The sequence below is a fragment of the Fundulus heteroclitus genome, chromosome 19, assembly GCF_011125445.2.
Source record: "Fundulus heteroclitus isolate FHET01 chromosome 19, MU-UCD_Fhet_4.1, whole genome shotgun sequence".
Lineage (NCBI taxonomy): Eukaryota > Metazoa > Chordata > Actinopteri > Cyprinodontiformes > Fundulidae > Fundulus > Fundulus heteroclitus.
Window position 1 is genome coordinate 3,764,139 of NC_046379.1, and position 24,315 is coordinate 3,788,453.

A 24,315-nucleotide genomic window follows, 5' to 3' on the forward strand; every position below is an offset into this window, starting at 1 on the left:
TATTTTTTCAGTCACACAGAAGATTTTAAATATCAATCATGGCGCATTAGGCGTAAAGGTATATTTATGGGTCGATTTATGTGGATTCCTTGTTTTATTTTAACCGCTGTAAATGTATTATTTGATTTACTTTTACAAACTATGTTGGTTAAGATTTGTCTGCCAATATATATTTATATATATTCAGCTTAATCACAGAAGTTGTATTTTGTCAACAGGATGTCCATTTCTTTGAGTGTCACCTATGTTTATACCCACTTAACCGTGCGAGGTCGCAGCTGATTGGCCGACAGGCGGCTAAGTCCATCACAGGGGAAACACCTCAGGACACCTGTGGGAGGAAGCTGGAGTACCTGGAGAGAACCCACACATGCATGCGGATAGACCCTGGGCCAGGATCCGAACCCAGGACCTTCTTGCTGCAAGGCATGAACTCCCACACGGAAAAAGGCTCTGCTGTTCATTTTAACGCCACATGCACACATTATAAAGTAAATATGGCCTAAAAAACAAATTCAAGATATAGCAGACGCTCACCAACATAATTTACCCAGAGATTAAGACGCAGATAGAAATCAAAAACTTTATTACAAAAATAAGTTACACTCACCTCCATTTTACAGTATAAAACAATTTATTTGCAGGAATGCAAAAAATGTTGTTGGCCACCAACAATAGTTTAAAACTGCTAACATTTTTTTTTTCTCCAAAAAGGTGGTTGTTATGGTTTTTACTGAGGGAGTTAACTGTATAGAAAACTGGGATTGACAAACAGTTTCCTTTATGCTATACTTGGAAACAAATTATTCACTGCAGTATCCCTTCTACCACTGTGGGTCTGCGATCCCTTCCACAATCACGGCCGCTCCAACCTGGGCTCTGACTGGAAAATATGGCAATTCAGTCACCCATCAGAATAAACCTCCACGTAGACGCCGGTCCTATGATGCAGGAAGGGATCCCTTCGAGATGATCATGATTTTACACAAGCCGACATTATTCTGATGGTGTTGGGAAATGCATTCAATGAAATATAAAAACCCACCCAGTGGAATAAACGGTGGCACAAAAGAGACACTGCAGGGCCTTATTTTTTTTTTTCTGTGTTTTTTTTTTCTTCTTCTTCAAAATCAAAAGGCATTTGGATGCCTTTTGATTTTAAGCCTTTACAAAAACGTAACATTTTCCGAAAAACTATACAACCAGTAACTACATACTCTGAAGAAGCAAGGCAGCTAATTCAGTTCAAAATAGGAGAAAAGCAGGGCTCGTTCAGACTCATCACATGAGATTGTTTTGCATGCCCAGCTTGACTGTTTACAGCCTGCAGAGCTGCAGCTAACAGGAGTAATATTACATAAAGTACATCCTTTCAGCGCTGCAGCTCTTGTGCATATTTTGTTGGAAAACGAGCCCTGCTTTCATCTATATAGTTTCCCTATTTACAGTACAGGTCGGGTAGTTCAGTCCTCTGTACTGAGGTAGTCAACCAACCCTTAAAGACAAGTTCTGAAAAGAACCACTTTCCTGGAATGCCTGACTTATCCATGCCAGGTGGACACACCCTAAAACCCTGCAAATGTTCTATTTCAAACATCCAGATCAAACAATAACATGGATATTTCGACAATAAAAATTGCGATTAGCACAAAAATATACAATAGTATCAAGCTCCTTTGAGCCACTTCAAACCTAACAACTTAAAAAGTGCAATTTCTTCAATAATTCATTTTTTCTTTTTTTTTTTTAAAATGGCATGTTCGGGGACAGGGAAGGGGTCGATTGTAAGGGCAATGCATACAGCCGGAGGGCAGCAACATACAGGGAGTCAGAGCAAAGAGGCTGTTATGGGTATATTCAGGATCTTCCAATCGGTTTCTGGGGATTTTTTTCTTTTACGGTGGCAGTTTCTGGGGGAGTGGGAGCTAAAAAAAAAAAAAAAAATTAATGGGTGGAGGGGAGATGTTTCTTCTTCGTCGTCTGCTGTAAGGCTGGAATTTCACTGGACCTTTTTCGTCGCTCTTGTCATTTCAACATCCATTGCAGCTTATGGTGTGAACCCATACATCAAGTCAGTGTCCACTGTGACAGGTCAGGAACGCCCTCGGCCTCGCTTCCCTGCTGGACCAATCAGAAGAGCCGGTTATTTAAAAATAAAATTTAAAAAAAGCAGAAAGCAGAACGGCTTGCAGTAAATTTTTCCATTATTGTGCTTTCTAAGAACTTAAAGGGTTACAGAAAATAAAAGTTAGCCACAAAGAAACGTTCAACATTGACAAACAGCTGAAAACCAAACAAACTCATGTCAAATTCTTTTAATTATATCAGGACAGTTTAGTTTGGAGCTCCACAAAGCTCATGTTTTGAATCCTTCACTTATAAATAGTTTACACGCTGCCACTGGGGGAAAAAAACCCACAGCATACATTTTCACAGTTAGGCTCATAACTGCTGAATGATGCACTTAGTTTTTATTTTAAATACTAAGACATGAATGCCAACTTTTTTTTTTTTTTAGCTCAAATCAGGACCAAAATGAAGATTTAATGAGAGAAACGACAAAACTCAACTATAGGAATGAAGTCTTCTGAACAAACAACAGAGGCTGTTTGTTTTGTTCTAATTTAAGGTTTTTAAACCACAAATCAAAATGTTACCAGGAAAGTTTAACCATTTCTTTCTCAGTTCGATGCAGAAACTAATAAATGTTTTAACAACTTGCAGAAAACATTAATTATCTGATTTTCTGTCCTAAGAAAAAAAAAGAGCTCCTCTGCCACTAATACAAAATTAAGCAGCATAAATTCTGTCAAAGACCCAAAAGAAAACTCACATTATTCTTGATTTTAAAGTCTCTGCTTTGACTCACTGTACGCTTTTTAATTTTAACAGTTTTTAAGGCTTAAAGTCGTTAATCTCATTTCTGCTTCTGTCTTGTTGCATATACCTGTGCATAATAATAATAATAATAATAATAATAATAATAATAATAATAATAATAATAATAATCATCATCTTTTATTGGCCCTGAAGTGTTTTACAGACCTGAGGGCAGCAGAGACCTCTGATGTTTCTAAAAGCAAACTTAAAACCAAGCATTTTGGTTTTAGGACAACTTTTAGTCATCATCATTCGTTTTAATTAAATCTACATTTTTATTTACTCAAGTTTGATTTGCGTTTTTTATAATTATTAACATTTCAACTGTATTTTTTCCTTTTTAGTTTAAATCCAGACTTTGGGAATCAAGGCTCTTAGAGATTTTGTCTCCCTCTGGTGTTTCATTCTTCCCACAGTCAGTCTCTTAACTTCAAATTTCTCTACATTTTCTAATCTTTTGTTTTTTGTTTTTTTTATGAACTCGTTACCTCTGATTGCTCCAAGGCCTCCGCGGTGGTTGAAGCTCATTCGGCCCCTTGGTGTGATGGCACCGCGGCCCCTGACGTGACTCGCAGCTCCGCGGACTCCTCCTCTGGCTCCTCGTCCTCGCACGGACCCTTGGAAGTCGTCGTAGCCATAGTAGGGGTCGTCGTAGCCCCCCCGGTAGTTGTGGTAATCATATCCGTAGTAATCGTAATAGTCTTCGTAGCCGTAATAGTCAGGCGGGTAAGAATAACCGCCCCGCCCGCCTCTTCCTCGGCCTCTTGTGGGTGGCGGCATGTGAGGAGGCCCATAATAGTAGTATTCATCATACCTGGGGAGGAAAAGATGGAGCTTCAATGCCAACTTTTCAGACAGTCGCATCTTAAAGTGCTCATTTTGTGATTTCACAGCTATACGTGTGTCATTATGGCTGCAGAAGTATGACGGCACTAAAGCAGCGTCTCGCTTCCATTTAGCAGGGGAGCTTTGTTAATTACGTGCTGCCAAAGCTAGCCTGAGTAGCATTGTTCTCGCTTACATTTGCGTCTTGGCGGCTTGTCTCTGGGCTTTGCGTTCTTTCCTCTTCTGGTCAGGCGGCTTGGCAAACACTATCTCAATGTGCTCTCCTTCCAGTTCTTTGCCGTTCAGCTCAGATAAAGCCTGCAAAAGTAAAAAAAAAAAAAGGTTGTTTTTTTTGTTTAATCCTTTCATGACACGTCTAAAATATGAATGTAACATTTATCACGTTTCATTTTTCTTTCATACCTTCACAGCACCGTCTCTCTCTTCAAAGTGGATGAAGGCGTAGTCTTTCAATTTCTTCACTCTCTCCAGCTTCCCAAACTGATTAAACGTTTTCTCCAGCGTCTCCTCTGTTACGATGCTCGCTAAATTCCTCACAAACAGCACCTTGACCTAGAAAAATAACGTGTTTTTTTTATTATTATTTTCTGAGAAAACAGATAATTCCACGTGGAGGTGAATATTTATCAGCATGGCTGCTTTATGGCTTACCTTAGCCATAACTTCTGGGTCTGGGTCCTCGATCGGGTCGGCCCATTCCACAGTGACCACGTTTCCCCACACCTTGACCTTCCCACTCATGAGTCTGCGGCGAGCCTGAGCCGCCGTCTTGTGGTCTTCATACTCCAGGAAGCAAAAGCCTCGGTTCTTCTTCTTGTCATCAGGCTGGTGGTATAATATGACATCATTTAGACCTTCTGCAGAGACAAAAAGCAAGGAGGAAAAAAAACGTCAGCTGTAAGTTGTTTTTTTTTTTAAAGACAAAACAAATAGTCCATTAAACATGTATTAAGATACGCCAAACTGCCCGTAACAAATACAAATATAACAATTATTGGTAATCATGTAAAAATTAAGCTTTAATATTTCCTTCTGATTGCAAAAGAGTTAAAATGTATACATTTAGTTGGGAAAAAAAAACAAAAAGAATGTGTTTTTTGTTACTTCCTATTCAATCTGCTTTAAGCACCAACAATCAAATCCTAATATTACTACTCTGAAGAGCATAAATATTTTTAATACTATAAAATCTGCAGGTACAACAGACAACATTAAACTAGAGACTGCTGATTAGGCAGGAACTAGTCATATAGACTCACCTGTAACTTTAGCAAATTCTTCAACAATCTGCTCTTTTGTTTTACTCTTGGGGATGGAGCCAACAAACAGTCTATTATTGGCCACAGAGATGCACACGCCGATGTGTTTACCCGGTCGAATTTCGTTGTTGTTGCACTGCGGATGTTTAGAGAAGAGTTAAAATTAAAATCTAAACAGAAACAGAATTAAAGCAAAAAAAAAAAAAAAAAAAAAACTTGGAACCAGGTTATTATCAGAGCTGGACCATTTCACATCATGTCAACAAGCATTTTGATCCGGGTGCATTAATGAAATAAGAGTGAATGTTACGCAACGTCTCGGTAAAACAATATGGACTGTAATAAGTAGCATTTATACCAATTTGACTGCTTGCTGCGCAGATTCCTTAGTGCAGTAAGTAACAAAGGCATAGCCTCTGTTGAGCCCACTGAGAGGATCCATCATTAGGCGTAGGTCCCATATGGTGCCGGCCTTCTCAAACAGTGGAACCAGCTCGTCCTCAAACAGGTCTCTGGGAATCTTCCCTACGAATATCTGGAAGTTTGATTAAAAGAAATGCATCAAAAACAGCCATTTTATTTTAAAATGTTCAAGCAAAGACAGTTTTTTGTTTTTTGAAGGTATCCAGTCAGCTCTTAGCGGTAAACTATCACTGTAACCAACGGTTACTACAGCAGACAACTAAGTTTCATCATTTGGACACCAGAGGAGAAAACGACGAGCACTTTTAAAATAAACGGGGATATACAGGCATTATAAATCTGAATAAATGAAACAGAAAAATAACGCCGCAGGTCGTGTACCTCTGTACCGATGGTGGGCTGCGCCCCTGAATGGGCCGACTCTGGTGGAGGACCCCCATACTTCCTTTGTCCTGTTGTCACATCGAGTGTGTAACCAGTCCTATCCAGCAGAGCCTAAAATATAAGTATATAAAACATAAGATAACCGTGTAAACTTTAAAACTAATTACAAAAAAAAAAAAACATACTTCTAAATAGATTTTCTGACAGAAACATCTATTTATCGATTCTTACTTTGATTTTGCCTTCATCTGGTCCTTTGTTGGTGTCCGACACTTTGGTCCCTTGTTTCTCTCGCTGCCTGTATGTCTTCATCACGCCGCAAAGAAAGGCACTTTTGTTCTGTAAAAAAAATAAAAAAATAAAATAATAAAGAACAAGAAAAGATGAAAACAACATGTAGTAAGAGTATACAGTTTTATTTCACGCTACTCCAAAACCCCAAAAGAACCAGATTTGCTGTTACATTTTTTTTAAAACGTGAACAAAGTGATAAAACACACAAGCCTGTGCAGCAGATTGGCACAATGAAAACCCATTTTCTTTTAATAATAAACCAGGAATACGTGACGAATACCTGAACATGTGAGAGGTCGCTTTCCTTGAATTGGAAAAGCACTTGTAGAGCACCTTCTTCGTTGAATTCTTTCAGAGCCTCGATTGCTCGGTCATCTAAATCACTGTGTGACACCAAACCTGCAGGACGGAGGACAGAGAAATGTGCTACCAACAATAAACACTGAATTTTTAGTCACCTGTGACAAGCGGCTCAAGAACACTGCGTGCAAACTTCTCTACAGGAGCTCCATGTGTGCATTATTAATACCTCATTAGAGCCGCTGGAAGTAGGGAGGAGGTATCTGCACAGCCTAATCAAATGGGGCTGAAGTAGTGGACAGGCCTGCATTTATGTTGCAATCATTACAGTTTATTCGAAATAATCACAACACATGCAAAGTGCAACCCTTTCATATCTGGGCGGGGGCTTTTTTTTATTTATATAACTGAACCAGAATACATGTCCAGTCAATCGAGGCAGCCACTACTGTTTCAGTTTCAGCCTCATCTGGCCCAGATTAGCAGTTTTCTAGATGTGCCCAAAAAAAAAAACAACAAAAAGTGCCAGAAAGGAAATAAAAACTAACCTAAAACTCTAAAGTTATTTGGCTGAGGAAACGTCATGAAAAATAACTGCAAGGCTGGGCAAAGTCATCAAAAAAAGGATTATTCATCAAGACAATATGTTGGGGATAGAAATTCTGTATTTTTAGTACACATTTTAAATCACACCAATAGTGTATTATTAAATATTTTTTGAAGCACTGCAGTACCCATTTTGGTTGGAAACCACAAAAAGTTGCTTCAGGATCCCAATTCCCCCGTTCAAAAAGGTGATAAAATGACAATACATGCATGAATTCATACAAAGAATTGCATATTTCAATATGCAAGTGTATTCACAATGCCTTACCTGCTATGTAAATTTCATCTAGTTTTTCAGCAACTTTCTGTGGTAAACCAGCTTCTAATAAAGTCTGGAAGTGCTCAGAATGGGTAACTGCAGCAGAGGTGTCCATTGGCTCTTCTGGACCATTTCCATTTATATGTTCTGTGGCCATGTCTCCAGAAATCTGTGCAAATGCAATGAGCCAAATTAATCCTGGGTCACGGGCAAGACTTTGGATGTGTTCAACCTCAGATTTGTCAACAATATCACCTTAAGAAATACAAAAAATGCAAACAAAAAAAATGTGATCCTGGGATATGGAGTAATTTAATTGTTTTTTTTTTTTAACGCGTATGCCCAAAAATAAAACACAAAGAAAAGCTGTGATTTTTATTTTTCAGTCCTTCTGTGGCTGGAAGCTTTTCCCCGACATGACTTTATACTGACAGCTTCCAGCTTGGAAGAAGACCCAAATGTGCACAAGACACACAATGCATTTACCAAACTATTACACATTTAAAAAAAAAAAAAAAAGGGCAGAAAACTAAGCATTCTGATTTGTTCTCGGCTTAAAATATTTCTATCCCTAAGCTCCTGCAGCAGTCGTGTCAGCAACACCCTCCTGATTGCATGTTAGCCATTCCCCCCATTGCTGACTTCAGCTGATGTACGTGTTCGGACAATGTGTCCCGGCTTCCGGTGGCTGACCGTCCAGTACAAATGTACTGCTTCACATTTGGTTTATTCACCCGTTATTTTATCTTTTTTTTATTCATTTATATTTTTTGAGGGGGAGGGGAGGGAGGAGGCACATGCCTAATGATACAAGTTTCCCCTTAAAACATAACCTTTAATTCAACGCGTTCTGCTTGATATTAACCAACAACGTGAGCTGATCAAAATGTTCCCTTCACATTTCTAAACTCAGCGCAGCTCATTTTTGTTGTGCTCGGAACTGAAAACTAGCCGAAACTCCCGATTTATTCAAACTGTCGCTGCTCAACCCCACAAACACGTGCTGTCTGTGGTTAAGACGTCGCTGCTAAAACCTGAAAATGTACATTTTACCGGCTAAAAACAGAACGCTGCCTACATTTTTACCCGCACTATTAGGCGAAAATGTTCCCAAAAAGCTGTTATTTTCTGGCGTTTCTCGCGTTTTTAGGTGTCACGTTTAGCGCCTGGCACTAAAGACACCGCTACCAGGCTAGCCGGCTAGCGCGCACAGCTAACTACGGACCCTTTTTGGGACAATAACACGAGACTCGTGTGTGCATTTCCAGTGCGAAATACCTCTATTTGTTTAAAAAAACATAACGAACGGTTCACGGTGCAGTTAAATCGCGTCGCCGGCATCATTTGTGCATATATTAAGCTTCCCCGTTGAGCCGTATTAGCATAAATTGACAATGAGCATGTCAGGTCCGTGATCTGTCAAAACGAGCTGGCCGAAGCTAGCAATGCTAACTCGCACGGTATTACCAGTGAGGCCATTGTTAGAGCGTTATCTGTCGGCACAGAACTCACCGTGGGTCAAAGCGAGTTTTTTTTTATTATTATTATTTAACGTGATTAAACGAGGCCCCAGAAAGCTGCGTCTTTAGCCAAACGGATGCGTGGTTAGTCAACGTGCCGCCACATAGGAAGAGTCCATTTTCAAAAAGCCGGTCTGGACAACTCGTTCCCAACCACCACCAGTTCCCACATTGTTTGAAACAGCGCCGCACGATTCGGGCTCTTTTCGGCGCTGAACAAAGCAACAATAACGGGACCGCTCGGAAGCATTCGCCCTACCTGCCGCTGGCACACCAAAGTGTGTGGTGCTGATTGTATAGGAAGATAAGCGTGATATTTAAAAGACGGAAAAAGTGTAAAACTCCCCGGCACTGGTCCGACTTCAGTCATTCACTCTTGATGATGTAAAATGGCTGCCACGTTCACGCCTCGAGTTTTGTCTCGTCGATGGGGTTTCTTGGACATCCCTGCACGGGCTTGCCTTGTAGAGCGGCGGGTCATCCGCAGCCTCATCCAACACAATTACAGCGAGGACAACAGGCACGGCTGTCCCTCAACAACAGGCCGCTAAGTGTTCAAAACACCACTTATTAGCGCTAAGACGACGTGGGTTAAAACAACAACAACAGCGAAAAAAAGAAGACAAAACGGACCTGTGTCTAATTTAATCCGGCATATCAAATAAAGAGCTATAAATAAAATGAAAACCGGTGAGCAAACGAGGAAACACTGGTTTTCACACAGAAATATAATCTAAACACAGAAAAAGAGACATAATAATAATGTTGTTGTTTTGTTTTTTTCATAAAATGTACACTGCTTGACAAAAATATTTCATACTCCTTTAACATTTCCACATTTTCTTATGTCACAGTTACCAAATTGAGTGTATTTTAAGGGAGATTTCAAAATTATACACGTTTTTCTCCATTATTTTTTTTACAAGAAAAAAAATAATTTTTTTACAAGTAAAAAAAAGAATAATAATTTTTGGTGTAAATGTATATTTCGTAGAACTACTTTCCACTGGAGTCACAGCTCAGATCCGGCGCAAGGCATAAGCAAAACAAGCAGCTGTTTTTCTTTTTATGTACAAGGATTTCTATAATAATGTTTTTGTTTTTGTTTTTTCATAAAATGTACACTGCTAACGCTGGAGATAGGCACCAGCAACCCCCGTGACCCCATGAGGGATAAAGCGGTTCGGAAAATGGATGGATGGATGTATGTACACTGCTTGGCAAAAATATTTCATACTCCTTTAACATTCCCACATTTTCTTATGTCACAGTTACCAAATTGAGTGTATTTTAAGGGAGATTTTAAAATTATACACGTTTTTCTCCATTTTTTTTTTTTTTACAAGAAAAAAAAACAAATTTTTGGTGTAAATGTATATTTCGTTGAACTACCTTCCACTGGAGTCACAGCTCAGATCCGGCCCAAGGCAAAAGCAAAACAAGCAGCTGTTTTTCTTTTCACGTACAAGGATTTCTATAGTTATAATAAAAACACAAAGTTTCATCATAGTATTGTGTATTTTTCACATTGATATATCTTTCATCATGTAGAAATGATTACATATACCTGTCCATCCTCTTCCGCTTATCCAGGTTCGGGTCGCGGGGGTAGCAGCTTCAGTAGGGAGGCCCAGACGTCCCTCTCCCCGGCCACTTGGGCCAGCTCCTCAGGAGGAATCCCAAGGCGTTCCCAGGCCAGCAGGGAGACATAGTCCTTCCAGCGTGTCCTGGGTCTTCCCCTGGGTCCTCCTCCCGGTGGGACGTGCCCGAAACACCTCTCCAGGGAGGCGTCCAGGAGGCATCCTGACCAGATGCCCGAGCCACCTCAACTGGCTCCTCTCGACGTGAAGGACTAGCGGCTCTACTCTGAGTCCTCCCCGGATGACTGAGCTCCTCACCCTATCTCTAAGGGAGAGCCCAGACACACTACGGAAAAAAACATTACATATACATGCAAAAAAGTGTTTGCGATAGGTCACACTGCCTGATAATGTGAGTTTCCCACCATCCAATGCACAGTGCGAGAACATGTCCTTCAGATCCAAAGCAAAGAAAGAGGAAGAAGAGAAATAAACCCCAAAAAGTTATGTTTAAATGTCTTGAATGTAATGTTCATCAAAGAGATCTGTGTGGCTGTTAATAGAAAATCAGCTTGCTTTCAACTTTTAAAAGTCCCATTAAGTATCAAAATATTTATGCTAAATTGTTTATATATATATATATATATATATATATATATATATATATATATATATATATATATATATATATAAACCTAGCTTTATCTTTGATTTCATTATTCTTCTGGGTTATTCTTTCTATATATTTTAGCTGTTTTTCTTCAAAACGAGTGCTACTCTTAGTAACACTAGATGATATACAGTATACATGTAGAATGACGTAAACTGCCACTGCAAGAGCCGCAATGAGTTTCTAGTAGACGTGTCAATGATCGGATTATCTAACTGTTCATAATAATAATAATAATTGAACTTTATAGCAGCTATCCATATTAATGGCAGAAATAGAGGGTTTGGGTTGGCCCTGTCACAGCTGCAACTCTTTTGGGGTTTCAGGCAGATTTGCACAGCTACAGATTAAAACCTTAGCACTTTCTTTTTTGCAGAATAACTCAGTGTCTGTCAGACTGATATTAGAACATCAGTGATCGTCAACCTTCCTGTCCTGCCACAGATTGTTAACCAGATTTAGGACTGGTCTTTGACTACGCCATTCTAACACTTCAGCATACTATAATCTACTACTACTGCTGTTCTTACAGTATGTTTAGGGCTGTTGTCTTGCTGGTACCAGAACGTCCTCCTCAGTCACAAGTCATTTCCAGGTGCTGACTGGTTCTCTTCCGGTAGTGTCCTATATTTCATCCATATTCCCATCAACTATGAGGCTTATTGCCACATAGTTTTTTGTTTTCATATTTATGCCAAAAATTGATTCAGCTCAATAAAATCTGTCTGACAACGTGAAGTGAAATAAAATATATTTAAGCTGCAACACATTATGCTCCAATTGTGGAGATATGTAGTTTTAATTTTCCCACAAATGCTGCATTTTTTTGCATGTTGCCACAAAGTTCAGTTTCGGCACCATCTGCTTTATGTGTGTGTGTTGTTTCCCTAACATAGCTTGTGACAAACTGCAAACAGGACTTCTCGTGGTTTTCTTTCAACGATTTCGAATTGAACTAAGGATTCTTCATAAAATGGAGAACCTTGTGGATAAGCCTGAGACTCCTTTTCATCAGACTGGATGACAACAGAGTGTCTTCAGTCAGAGGTGGGCTGTATGGTCGCTGTGATCTGTGGAGCTGCTGGTTTCCCAGGTCTTCTCTACTCGCAGGGGTGACAGTGGTGCAGCAGTTAGGGACTGTCTCAGTCGTTGTGTCCTTGGGCAAGACACTTCACCTTTCCTGCTGGTGGTGGTCAGAGGACCCTGAGGACTGTCCACAGTGGACAGTCGTCTGCATTGTTGATGGCTTTGCAGCAATCCCTCATACTGAGCATGCATGAAGCGACAGTGGAGAGGAAAACTCCCCTTTAACAGGGAGGAGAACCTCCAGCAGAACCAGAACCAGGCTCAGTGTGAACGCTCATCTGCCTCCACCCACTGGGGCTTAGAGAAGACAGAGCAGAGACACAGAAAGCACAGAAGCTCACATTGACCCAGGAGTAAATTCTATGAAGAGAATAAAAACCTTGAAAACATAAAGTTAAAAATTTAAATAATATCAAAAAATTAAAATTGGAGAGCAGTAGGAGAACTCGACAGAGTGAGAGAAATAGGCCCTGATGTCCTCCAGCAGCCTAAGCCTATAGCAGCATAACTTTAGAGGTAGCTCAGGGTAACATGAGCCACTCTGACTAGAAGCTTTGTCACAAAGGAAAGTTTTAAGATTAGTCTTAAAAGTAGACAGGGTGTCTGCCTCACGGGCCAAAACTGGGAGTTGGTTCCACAGGAGAGGAGCCTGATAGCTAAAGGATCTGCCTCCCATTCTACTTTAGAGACTCTAGGAACCACCAGCAGACCTGCAGTCTGAGAGCGAAGTGCTCTGTTAGGAACATACGGGGTAATCAGAGCTCTGATATATGATGGTGCTTGATAATTATGAGTGTGAGGCTTTGCACTGGATTTTGTGGACTTCCTAATAATAAAGAATTACAATAGTCCAGCCGTGAAGTAACAAATGCACAGATTTATGCATTCATAATACAGTAGCTGTGTTTCCCTGTAGCTCTTTCCACCAATACCAACAGTTTTGTTCCATATTCTTGCTGCTGGTGTTGTGTTTGCTAGTTTTGCCCCTTTTCAGGCATTTATGGTCGTCTTTCCCTGGTGTCCCCATGATGGCCTTTGGAGGATTTTTTGTAGCAGCTGGTTTTCGGGTTTTGTAATTTGATAGATGTAAAGCCTCCCTTGGTAAAGCAAATGTGTTTGGCTAAATTACGGCAGCTGGAGACCCATTTTGCTTACCATTTTAAGGAAATACCATTATGTGGAAATATTTTAACAAAATCTCAAGCCATCATCCAGGAGGTTTAAGCTTTTGTCCAAATTGGTGTTTCAAAAGGGCAATGACCCTAAAAACACAGCCAGAGTAGTCACAAAGCACCAAGCAGGCCTACTAACCGGGACCCGGTTCAGTCAGGAGAAATGGGACAAATTTCCAGAAATATTCCAAACATATATGAGAAATATTTTATGCACTACAGCATTTGCAGAACCATGAAGTCCCAATTTTCACCACACTGTGTCACCCCTCTCACAATGTTTCACTCTCTCATAAACTGGAGGAATAAGACCAATCTAGGCCTACCAGACTGGTCAGAAATTAATTTCTATCCAATTTAGCCACAAAAATAACACCTAAAGGAACCAGAACAAGCATAGTTTTAACGATTAAAATAATCCAGTGTTAAAGAAAAATCCTTTGGGCGGATTTTATTTCCCCTTTAGTAATTTTTACCCATTGACCCCATTGTGTCAGTGGGTAAAAATGCTATAAAAAAGTTCTGTAAAATATTAATATTAATATTGTGAAAGAAGTGTGTAACAGAGAAATCAACTGTTTTGCTATATTCTGTGAGACCAAGGCTTAAAGACTGACAAAAATTATAAGTTGTTTAACAATTTCTCACATTTTACTACTAAAATTGTTGTTAAGAAATATTGTCTTCCGTTTTTCTGAGCTCAACTTTTACTCGAAAAGGTTCTAATGACGTCTGGACTATTAAGAAATTGAGTGACGATGGGAACTGTGACAGATCTGTCACTGTGTGGCAATGCTGTATAGGTTTAAGAAATAACAAACCACAATGAATAGAATTTACCACTATGACCAGGTGAAAAAAATGCAGAAATACTTTCATAATTTAGAAAATTTTTACAAAGCGAGAGTGAAACAAGTTCATATCAATTATAATTTTTAAATTTCTATACTATTTATTTAAGTTTTGAACAAATATATTTTAACCCTAATTTTTATTGAGCAGATCATTTTTACACCAACAAGATACAGTTTGGATTTTCCAGTTATTAATAAAACAAAGAAAAATAACATACATTTAAAAAACACAGGTGAACAGGAAGTGTACATTCTTACTTAGACCCTTTGTAGCGTTAGCCACTTTGTCACTGATGAAGTCACTTTCATAGACTGAAACTGTAATCCTGATTGCTAGTGCATTTTCACCGGCCACTTCATTAGGTACACCCAGAGCCACTGGCGGCAGGTAATAACATTTTTTAGGGGCGTGTACTAGAGGTCAGAGATTACCACACGACAAAAAGCTTGAACAAAAATGGGTCATTTGAATTTCTAAGTCTAGTCAGCCCAAGTTTCTTTATCCACTAGTATTTTGTAAATAAATGACAGACTTTTCCTTTGCTGTCACCATTATCTCCTGTCTTTTTGTGTTTTTCTAACTCTTCCACTTGCTTTGCATGTTTAAGTAACATTGGCACGTCTAAGCTGCCTGGGCTGGAAATTTAAATGCCAGATATGATGAATTGATCTGATTGGCTGAGGAATGACATAAAAATCACTGATTGGCCACAGGGGCCTTTAGATAGCCATTTAGAGACCAGTATGAAGCCACCATCCATCCATCCATCCATTTTCCTACACATCTATCCCTGTTGGGGTCACCAGGGGTGCTGGTACCTATCTCATTGTCACTGGGTGAGAGGCGGGGTACACCCTGGACAGGTCACCAGTCTATCGCAAGCATGAAGTCACATGTAGGTAAAAAAGTGTTAGACCGTACACACATGTCTGTCCGGTGTCCCGCACCTTTTAAAAATTTGACTTACACAGAAAACAACCCAAATAAGACCAAAAGGGAACAGAAAGGCTGAAAAGTCAAACGTCAAACACATTTTATGAGAGAACAGACGTGATAATTACTTTTTATTTCATAATTTATGTTAACTGTGTCTACTGGATTGAGATCTTTTGAGATCTGGTGAATGTTGGGGTCTTGGAGTAAAGTAGAGAAACAGGTTAGCGATGATCGGAGCCTGCGACTGTGGCTCCTGGTTTGCCGGTTCGAACTACTAATCTGACAGTGTCCTTGGGTAAGACACTTTGCCTGTCATCAAAGAGCCTGGTGGCGTCAATGGTATGGAAGCCCCACTTGTGTCAGACTGCTTCAGGGCGCTGTGGCTACTATTTAGCATACCATTGTCAGCATGTTAATGACTGAATGTAGTGTACAGCGCTTTGGGGTCCTTGGACTGGATAAGGAGACTATCAAGTACAGGCCATTTACCATTTACTTTGTGACATTGTCCATTATCATAATGGAAGTAGCCATCAGAAGATGGGTCCACTGTGGTCATGTAGAGAAGGAGATGGTCAGCAACAGTACTCAGGAGGTGGAGCAATGCTTAATTGGTACTAGAGGCCCCAAAGCATGCTAAGAAAACATCCTCCACACCATTATACCACCAGCAGCCTGAACCCTTGATACATGCTGGATGAACTCCTGCATTCATGCTGAATTCAGATCTGACTGCTGCAGTTCTTTGAGAACTTTAGCCTCGGTTTCCTGTTTGTAGCTGAAAGGAAAGGAAAGGCGCCTGGTGTGGTTTTCTTTTGCTGGAGCCCACCTTCTTGAAGGCTCAGGCATGGTATTCTGACTTCCTTGGCCGTAACAAGTTGATATGTCCATGCTTCAGGAAATTAAGAGAAATTCAAAGTGGGAAAGTTGGAGTTTTACACTCCAGCATTAAAGTCCAACATAATTGCCTTGCATAGAAAACAGCCACAATGAAAAATTATAATTTGAAAGTAAAAAAAAAAATTAAAAAAAAAATTGAAAAACTCATTGATGTTAGCTGACATTAGTGATAAGACTTAGTCTGGCCACTGATCAATTAGCAAATCTGCCTGGACTGAAAAATTTAAACTCAAACACAGTTAAATTGGGTTTGGTGTCATTCCCAGATGCACAGAGATAAATAGAAGTATCTACCAGAACCTAGTTATTGCTCACTATGGCCCAATTCATTACTTAGTTAACCAATTTTGTCATAATTTCCCTCTATGATGCCTTTTCCAAAACAAAACAAAACAAGCCAAAAAGTACATAAAAAAAACAGAATGACTAACTTTTATAAACTTTAGCAAATTCTTATAAAATTGTTTGAAATCCCTTAGCAACAAATGTAATTAATTAAATTAATGGAATTAAGTTGATAATTCTATAAATATAAAAATGTGTCATGGTATCACCACATAGAGGACAAATTCATCCTTCAAAGCGAACTTAATAGATTTTGAGACTCGTTGTTTACAATTTAGCAGAAATGCAATAATAAAACACTTTTGTACATCAACCTGCCAATCTAGGACAATCTTGGAGCCTCAGAAGCACCAGTGAACCCAGATGTATATTAACATGGTCTTCTGTTGCAAGAGATTAATTATATCTGCAAAAAGTGACTTTATTCCACATATTATATAGATTCATCACACAGAGTGATATAGTTCAGCCATCCATTTCTGTTGATTTATAGTTCACAGATAATGATGATTTTAGACTACAGAAATTCATTTATTGCAGTAACTCCACCACTAAATGAAACTCATTATATAGATTAATTGACGCCTTCAAGCCTTCTTCTCTGTTAAATATGACGATTTTCTGCTTACAACCTAAAGGAAACATGACATTTAACATCAGAATATTACATCAGACCAATAGAAATGTTTTTCATACAGAAATGTGGGTTTAATGAAGAGTATGTAAAAAAAAACTTCCTAATAGATTTTTTTCAAAAGATAATTTTTAATCGTTTGTCAGATTTGACTTCTAATCTGACAAACAAGCCTTGATGGAGCAAACGTAATTGTTTTTTTTTTAGATAACATTGTTCATCAGAGCAATTTTAAAATATTTTTTAAATTCAGAAATGTGGGACTGTACAGTACTTTCCATTGAGACACTTGTATCCAGCCCTCTGTGAGAAGCCAGCTTCTTTACCACTGACCTTTTGTGGTCTGCTGTCCATGTACAGGCTGTCTGTGATCATCTGCTGGACAACTGAGTTCTTCAGTCTTCTCCATGACTGTGTAGACAGTATCATTACAATAATATAACATTTTTGAATTAAAAATACTTATTTATTGCTCCTATGTAACATTCTAGTTATCTGATAGCAGGATTTTTGAGTTTTTATTACCTGTGAGGCCGTGATCATCAAAATTAATTGAAATAAACTCTTGATATTTCTCACTTTGTGTCTTATATTTCTGTAGAAGTTTCACTTTTATGCATAGCGTACTGGAGTAAATGTCCATTTCAATAATATTCACATTTTGAGAGATGCCCTAAAGTATGAGGCCAGTGTTTTAAAAAGAGCATGAGGCATTAAACCTGGAAACATACTTCGTTTAATAGACTAGAACTCAAGGGAGCAGGTCAGAGAGAGCAAGTTAACCCACAGCTTTGTGGACCAAGAAAGAGATTCATATTCCACAAATCAACCCTCAGCCATTTCAGAACTGGATTATACGACATCAGATCACAGCTCTATGGTTTAGTCCTGATTCTGGTCAGACACAAACTCACTGACTACTAAATTAACATTTCTATTTGTTGTTTGAGGCTATGCCACCTAAAGCAGTGAAAGACTGTCAAGAGAAACCCTCAAAGCTATAAAATGACTGCACTCATCCCATAAGACAGGCAAAGGATTTATCACCAACACAACCAAGGACACAGAACGCAGGCACTTCAGTGAGCCCACAAATTAAACCTGAAATAAATTCATATTCATCCTTGACATTTTCAGATATCGCGGGCGGACAAATGGAAACTCCTTATCAACTATCAAGTTGCTTCTCGTTTATTCATGGATCCCTTCCTGGATTTGCAATGAAATCCTCATAAAACTGGAAGAAACACAGACAACAAATATATATATATATATATATATATATATATATATATATATATATATATATATATATGCTTAGCCTTATTACCACTGTGGGTAAATCAATGTTTAAAAAGTACTCAGAAAAAGACTCCACCCTGGTGTCCAAACCTTTCCTCACATCTAAAGTACTCAAGGGCCAGAAAAAAAACAACTAAAACTACCACAAATAATATTGTGAACTTTTTTTTAATCTGCTCTACAAAATATGAGCATGCAGTATTTTAATTCAGACATTTTTTTCTAGGAAATGGATGTGTCGGTCATTGGAGATCCAATATTTTTTGCGTACTAGCCACATTAAAGACAGAAAAAAAGGTCAAACTGTTGTCTGTTCTCAACTATAAGAAAAGGGTTAGGGTTTAGGTTCTGTCTTTGAAAATGCTTGCTGTGTTTAGGCAACTTTAAGAAATTAATATAAAAGCAGATTTTGATGTCCTAAAGTCTGAATTTGAGCAAATTCTATTCAGTCTCCTGTTTACTAAATAGATTGTTAAAAAGATCGGTAAAAAGATGAATACTTTATGTTGTTCCACATATTCTCAAACTGGAAAAAGATTTTTGCCTTAAAACATCTGAAAAATATCGGCATCAGCCACCTGTGCTGGGGGGCCAAATCATTGTTGAATAGCAGTTGGTAGGGGCCGCAGAAAATCAGCAAAGGGGCCACAAATACACGTTGGACAGCCCTGCTATAGAGAGAGGCTGAAACCTTTTCCAATGTGAGCTTTGAGGTGCTTGCTTCTAACATTTTAGAAGCAAGCACCTCAAAGTTTTTACTTTGCTTTTTTTGCCAGGTAGAGGTTTTCATTTGAAGACCCTGACTAAACCTAATTCAACAAGTTCGGGGGGGGGGGGGGGGTTGCCTTATCAGGCGAAGGGATTGCTGCATTTCATGCAGTCTGCTGCGCTTTCTGGCACAATGGACTGAATGTGACTGCAGTGCTTCCCAACTAGGAGTAAATCTGATGTGTGTAATCCAGTTTGAATCTGTCAGTGTGATTTGATTGCTCAGATCATTTCTCTCTGTGTACAAAGTGGATCTGTTTGTCTTGTGAAACACCTCGAGGGGACCTTCGCTGTGATTCGGCGCCGTACGAGTAAACTGAGACGAAGTGAACCAAGAACAAACAGCATACAGTTTGCTCCAGGCGATTTGTCTCGGCTCAACCCAGAGTCTTCATCCCTCCCACACAACGTTTAGATTTCTGCTTCTTTCTTACGCTTAGTTTTATTTCTCTTGTTTGCAGGTTTTGTTCAGTCGCCAATTTTAACGCCAGCTTCAGTGCTGCAAATCTCTTTCCCACACTGAGAATCGATAAGTGTCGCCCAAACGATGCACCACCTCGTCTTCATGATCTTCACTGTACAACCACGTCAGTTTATGCCTTTTTTATGCTGTGCTGAGCTCCATAATATGAATCACACACAAGTTCAACAAAATAATGTCATTATATTCTTGTATCTGTTAATTTCCTCCCTTCTGACACGCTGTCAAACCATTATCTAAGAATATATAAAAAATTTCTGTTTAACCTGAATATTTATTTATAGCCTTGGAACTGGTAGTGATAAAGTTTTTTTAGAGCAGGGCTGTTCTAAAAGCTCATTGGCTTGTTATGGTTTCAAATAGTATAGACAGTTACACGGCCTCATTTACTTTCCCACATTGCGCGTGACATAAGCACAGATTTTTGATTTTATATGTACGTTTTTATGTGACAGACCAACACAGATTGCTTCAGAATGTTGTGAAGTGGAAGGAAAATTGAATATGAACCATCACAGGGCAACACAGAGACAGGCGGGACAAACAAGCCAAGCACAAACTCACACCTCACCCAATAACCCACCAGTTAATGTTTCGGTGGGAGAAATCAATATGCAAACCTCCAAATGCAGGAAAAATTTGCCCCAGGACAGGATTTGAACCCCAAACCTTTGAGACAACAGGACTACCAGCAGCCTGAATGTCACCCCTAAAAAAAAATCCAGTTCAACAAATTGCTTTCATAATCAAATAGAGTCACTGTATTTTTCAAAGTTGTGCCTCCCTGGGCGCGGCGGTGGTGAAGGGGTAGAGCGCGCCGCCCATGATCGGAGGCCTCAGGCCTTAACGTAGCGGTCCCGGGTTTGAGTCCCACCCTGTGGACCTTTGCCACATGTCTTCTCCTCTCTCTCAACCCCATTTTCAGTCCGCTTACTGTCAGATAAAGGCCACTAGTGCCAAAAAAAGGCCAGTGCCTCATTACCTTTGGTGTGGCTCAGTGGCAGGAGCGATCATGTGGCCATTGGAAGGCTGTCGGTTCGGATCCAGCTTAGATGCCCGCCACATGTTGAGGTGTCCCTGGGCAAGGCACTTGACCTCAAGCAGCCTCCCCCTCCATAAGGTCAGTACATTTTACCTAAAAAGGAAACCCTTGCAGACATAAAACCTCCTGTTATTCCTTTAGAGCTATTAAAAAAAAACACGCTTTAAAGCTGCATTTGAAACATTGAATATCAGACCGCTCATTAATTTAAAAACACGCAGTCTAAACACTTGTTTGCACTCTGGACAAATGGCCTTCTGGAAACTGCTGAACAAATTCCCTAATTAATGTGGTTCTTTCTGTCCTGACCTGACAGACGACAACCTTGTGTTACCAGGTAACAAAGATCCAGGGATTAAAGAGAACATCCATTGCCGGGATGGGGGAAGCATATTATGAGTTTCCACAACTTGCTCTAATCATTCTGGGCTCTAAATGGATTAGAGGAAAGGGGGCATCACTGAGATCTGTGATAAGGTTGCAGGTTTCACCTAATCCAGGAAGTAAGCGGGTATAAAATTAGCTCAAGTGGAGCATTATTCCCTCCATATAAAGGAGTCCTGCAAAGAGGCGCAATGAAAGGAAACTTCATCTCAACATGGTAACAGTGAGCATCTGCCTTTCGGTTCCCTGAAACTTCACACATTTCCTAACGATCGTGCCTTTTTGTCTCCGTGTTTCAGGTATCTGCTGTCACGACTATGGGCTGCATGAAGGCAGCCGGCGTGTCTCTTCTTCTCTTGTATTTTCTACTGAACGCAGCTGATTCTCATCCCAACTTTGATTCCTCAAGCAGTAAGGATTATCTGTGACAACCACACTTTGAAAGGATTTATGTAACAATTTAAATATTTATCTGAGTTTATGTACCATTTAAAGGCGTGAAATCGGGGGAACAAACAGCGTTTTACTCCATGACACCCATCAGGGCCGTAGCTCACAGTGTTGCTCTCTGCGTTCTGCCTCTGGTTCTGCAGTGGCCTGTGGGGAATGCAGCCTGGGACTGAACAGGCTTTTTTCTCGGGATCGTCCGCTCTACCAGTGCATGGGTTGCTGCTTCTCCCGAGCGTACCCCACGCCTCAAACAGCCATACAGACGATGGCGATCCCGAAGAACATCACTTCAGAGGCAAAGTGCTGCGTTGCGAAGCACAGCTACGAGGTACGGGTGGCGGAAACAAACGTACAATGTACATAGGGCTGGGCGATAAATCGATTTAATCGATTAATTTAAATTTACAATTCTTTAAGATTTCATTTTTGGAAAATCTAGATTTTATTTTGCCAATAGACTCATTGTGTTTCCATGAAGAGAACAGCATGTGATGCTGAATATATGTTTAGGCAAATGTATTGTCAAAATATTGTTAAGTAGAAACTTTTTTTACCATAATACGAGGTACTTCATTTACTTATTTACTTTTTTTTTTTTTAACTTAGTTTGAAGTTCACAAGTGCAGTGAAGCCTGTTCTTAGCTCAATGTGTAATACCAATAGCAGCAAATATTTTGTTATATTTTCATTGTTTATAATGGCACGGCTGCCATCTTGTTTTACAAGCATGTTTCACAGCTTGTTTTTAGTTGCACTTTGAATTCACGTCAACTCCCTGACGATATACTTGACATAAAAAGCAAGGTTTTAAAATAATTTCTTTAATTTCTTTTTATGAAACAAAAAGGAGGAAAAAATCGATTAATCGGATTTGGTATGATAAAATCTGAGATTTATTTTTTAATCCATATCGCCCAGCCCTAAATGTACATAATAATATTTATCATTATTTATATAAATATATACACTTCTTAGATGTAGTGCTACTCTACTTGTAGCCCATAAGGGAAAACAATTGTGTTTGTCATTGTGACATTTAAAAATTGCTAAATAAAGCCAATTAATTATGTTTACAGAAGCCAATGGAGTCATTTTCAGCAGATGTCCATTTGCTTCCAGCTCTAGTCCTTTAATGACAGGATGATGACATTGGGAGTCAGTGCTTAGGCTGTTAAGGGTGCAAACCAAACTAGTTTATAATTTTTTTTTTCTGGCCATATGATAAAATCAAGGCAGCCAACATGGAAAATAAGCACCTATTCCAAATTAATTTGACAGTACATCTATTTTATGTGATCTACTGTGTTCATATTATGAAATGTATTTTTTCAGTTTTATTTCCCCATGGTTTATGTAAAAAGGTCCTTGTTGTGTATCTCGTTAGAATTTGAGACCTTTTCCTGGAATATTTTGCTCTGTTTAAGTTTGTTGGTACTGATTTTTCATAGAACTCCGTTTTTCAGCAGAGAAAAATAATAACAAATCATCGACATTATTCACCTATTTTTGCTAATTAACCCCTTTCTCTTTTTCTCATTTTCGTTTTTTGCAGACAAAAGTAGATGACATAACAGTGAGAAACCACACAGAGTGTCACTGCAGCACCTGCTACTATCACAAATTGATATGAAAGGTGGCGACTTGCAGCCGTCCTCCCACGCCCAGCTCTGCTGAAATGCACAAGCTGCTCTCTGTTTGGCCATCGCCAAATGTTTTTGGTAGCGTTTCTTTTTCTGTGATGTGTAATTAGGCTCCGTGTTTGCATTGATAACTGTGTATCAATACCTGAGAACTTGAAAGTAATTAAAAAAATGCACCAAGCGGTTATCATGAAGGTGTAATATTTAATTTCTTTTCAAAATATCCAGCGTGATGTGTAGCTTCAGGACAAGTTAAGCTTTGATTCCTTTACTGAATCTGACATGTTTTATATAACAAACTAAAAAAAAATGAAAGTAAAAAAAGGATTTGAACTGTTTTCGAGCCTAATTCGATAAAAAAGGCAGGATGGGTACAGTGTCAGAAAAAACTATTAATGCCAACATGACAACCATAAACTTTCATGTATTTTATTTTCACTTTTTCATGATTCTCCTGGCTTTCTTCTTGCTACTAAATAAGTGTAGTGTGTTAACAATAAAGGCTGTAAAATAGCTCTTTTTATGAGGTAGAAACACTGAATAGATGTTTTTAAAAGATGCAGTCCAGTCTTTTACAGTGTAGATTTAAGAAACATACCTCTTAGCATTTTTTTTTTATGTTCACATCGATTATTAGAAAAAGCTCAACTAACTTTATGTTTTCATCGACTGTTTTGGCTCTGCTGAAGGTCCTTTGAGCAACTCACATTGAATCCATGTTGTCATAAGCTTCCACATGCAGGGACCACAGACATATATACGTAGACGCGTCATAGGGCGCAGGTTCGCACGTCAACGTCACCGCTATATTGTATGTGGCAGAAAAAATTGAGTTCTGTTATTGTGAACGTGGATCAGAGAAGATGCCTCATTCCTGTGCTGCAGTAAATACACACACACACACACATATATATATATACATATATATATATATATATATATATATATATATATATATATATATATATATATATATATATATATATATATATATATATATATATATATATGTGTGTGTATGTGTTATTAATATAAGGATCAATTTGTTAAATCTAAACATTGTGGTCTTGATTATTTCATAAAACCGTGTCACATGTGAACCTTTAGGAACAGACTTTTCGGGTGAGTATTTAAGAGGTAAAATTAATAATATGAGGAAAAAAGTCCTACGTCAATAAAGTAAAAATAAATAAACAAACACAAAAGAGATAATGTTATGATAAAAACATCATATTATGAGAATTAAGGGGGGACATTTCCAGAATAATCACAGTTTGCTGAATTATTTCACTCCTGGAG

General features: G+C 39.0%; 2 protein-coding genes across 4 annotated transcripts; one reads left to right on the forward strand and one right to left on the reverse strand.

The window, feature by feature from the left end:
• Positions 1 to 569: 569 nt before the first annotated feature.
• Positions 570 to 9,175, reverse strand: LOC105929878 (heterogeneous nuclear ribonucleoprotein Q). 3 transcript variants are annotated; one of them, XM_012867804.3, is made up of 12 exons: positions 9,031 to 9,175; positions 7,261 to 7,420; positions 6,367 to 6,485; positions 6,024 to 6,131; positions 5,790 to 5,903; positions 5,344 to 5,520; positions 4,986 to 5,121; positions 4,378 to 4,583; positions 4,129 to 4,278; positions 3,902 to 4,023; positions 3,369 to 3,694; positions 570 to 2,118 (listed from the first exon to the last, which is right to left on the reverse strand). In XM_012867804.3, exons 1-12 carry the CDS (start codon positions 9,139 to 9,141, stop codon positions 2,093 to 2,095), a joined length of 1,755 nt encoding a protein of 584 aa, XP_012723258.2. In that variant the 5' UTR covers positions 9,142 to 9,175; the 3' UTR covers positions 570 to 2,092. The 3 variants fall into 3 exon arrangements, with proteins under 3 accessions (XP_012723258.2, XP_012723257.2, XP_012723259.2); XM_012867803.3 differs by having other exon boundaries at positions 570 to 2,121; XM_012867805.3 differs by lacking the exon at positions 7,261 to 7,420 and having other exon boundaries at positions 570 to 2,121; positions 9,031 to 9,152.
• An 11,909-nt stretch (positions 9,176 to 21,084) lies between these two features.
• cga (glycoprotein hormones, alpha polypeptide) lies at positions 21,085 to 23,126 on the forward strand. Its single transcript, XM_012867782.3, has 4 exons — positions 21,085 to 21,143; positions 21,226 to 21,337; positions 21,520 to 21,704; positions 22,929 to 23,126. Exons 1-4 carry the CDS (start codon positions 21,141 to 21,143, stop codon positions 23,004 to 23,006), a joined length of 378 nt encoding a protein of 125 aa, XP_012723236.1. The 5' UTR covers positions 21,085 to 21,140; the 3' UTR covers positions 23,007 to 23,126.
• The last annotated feature ends 1,189 nt before the right edge of the window (positions 23,127 to 24,315 follow it).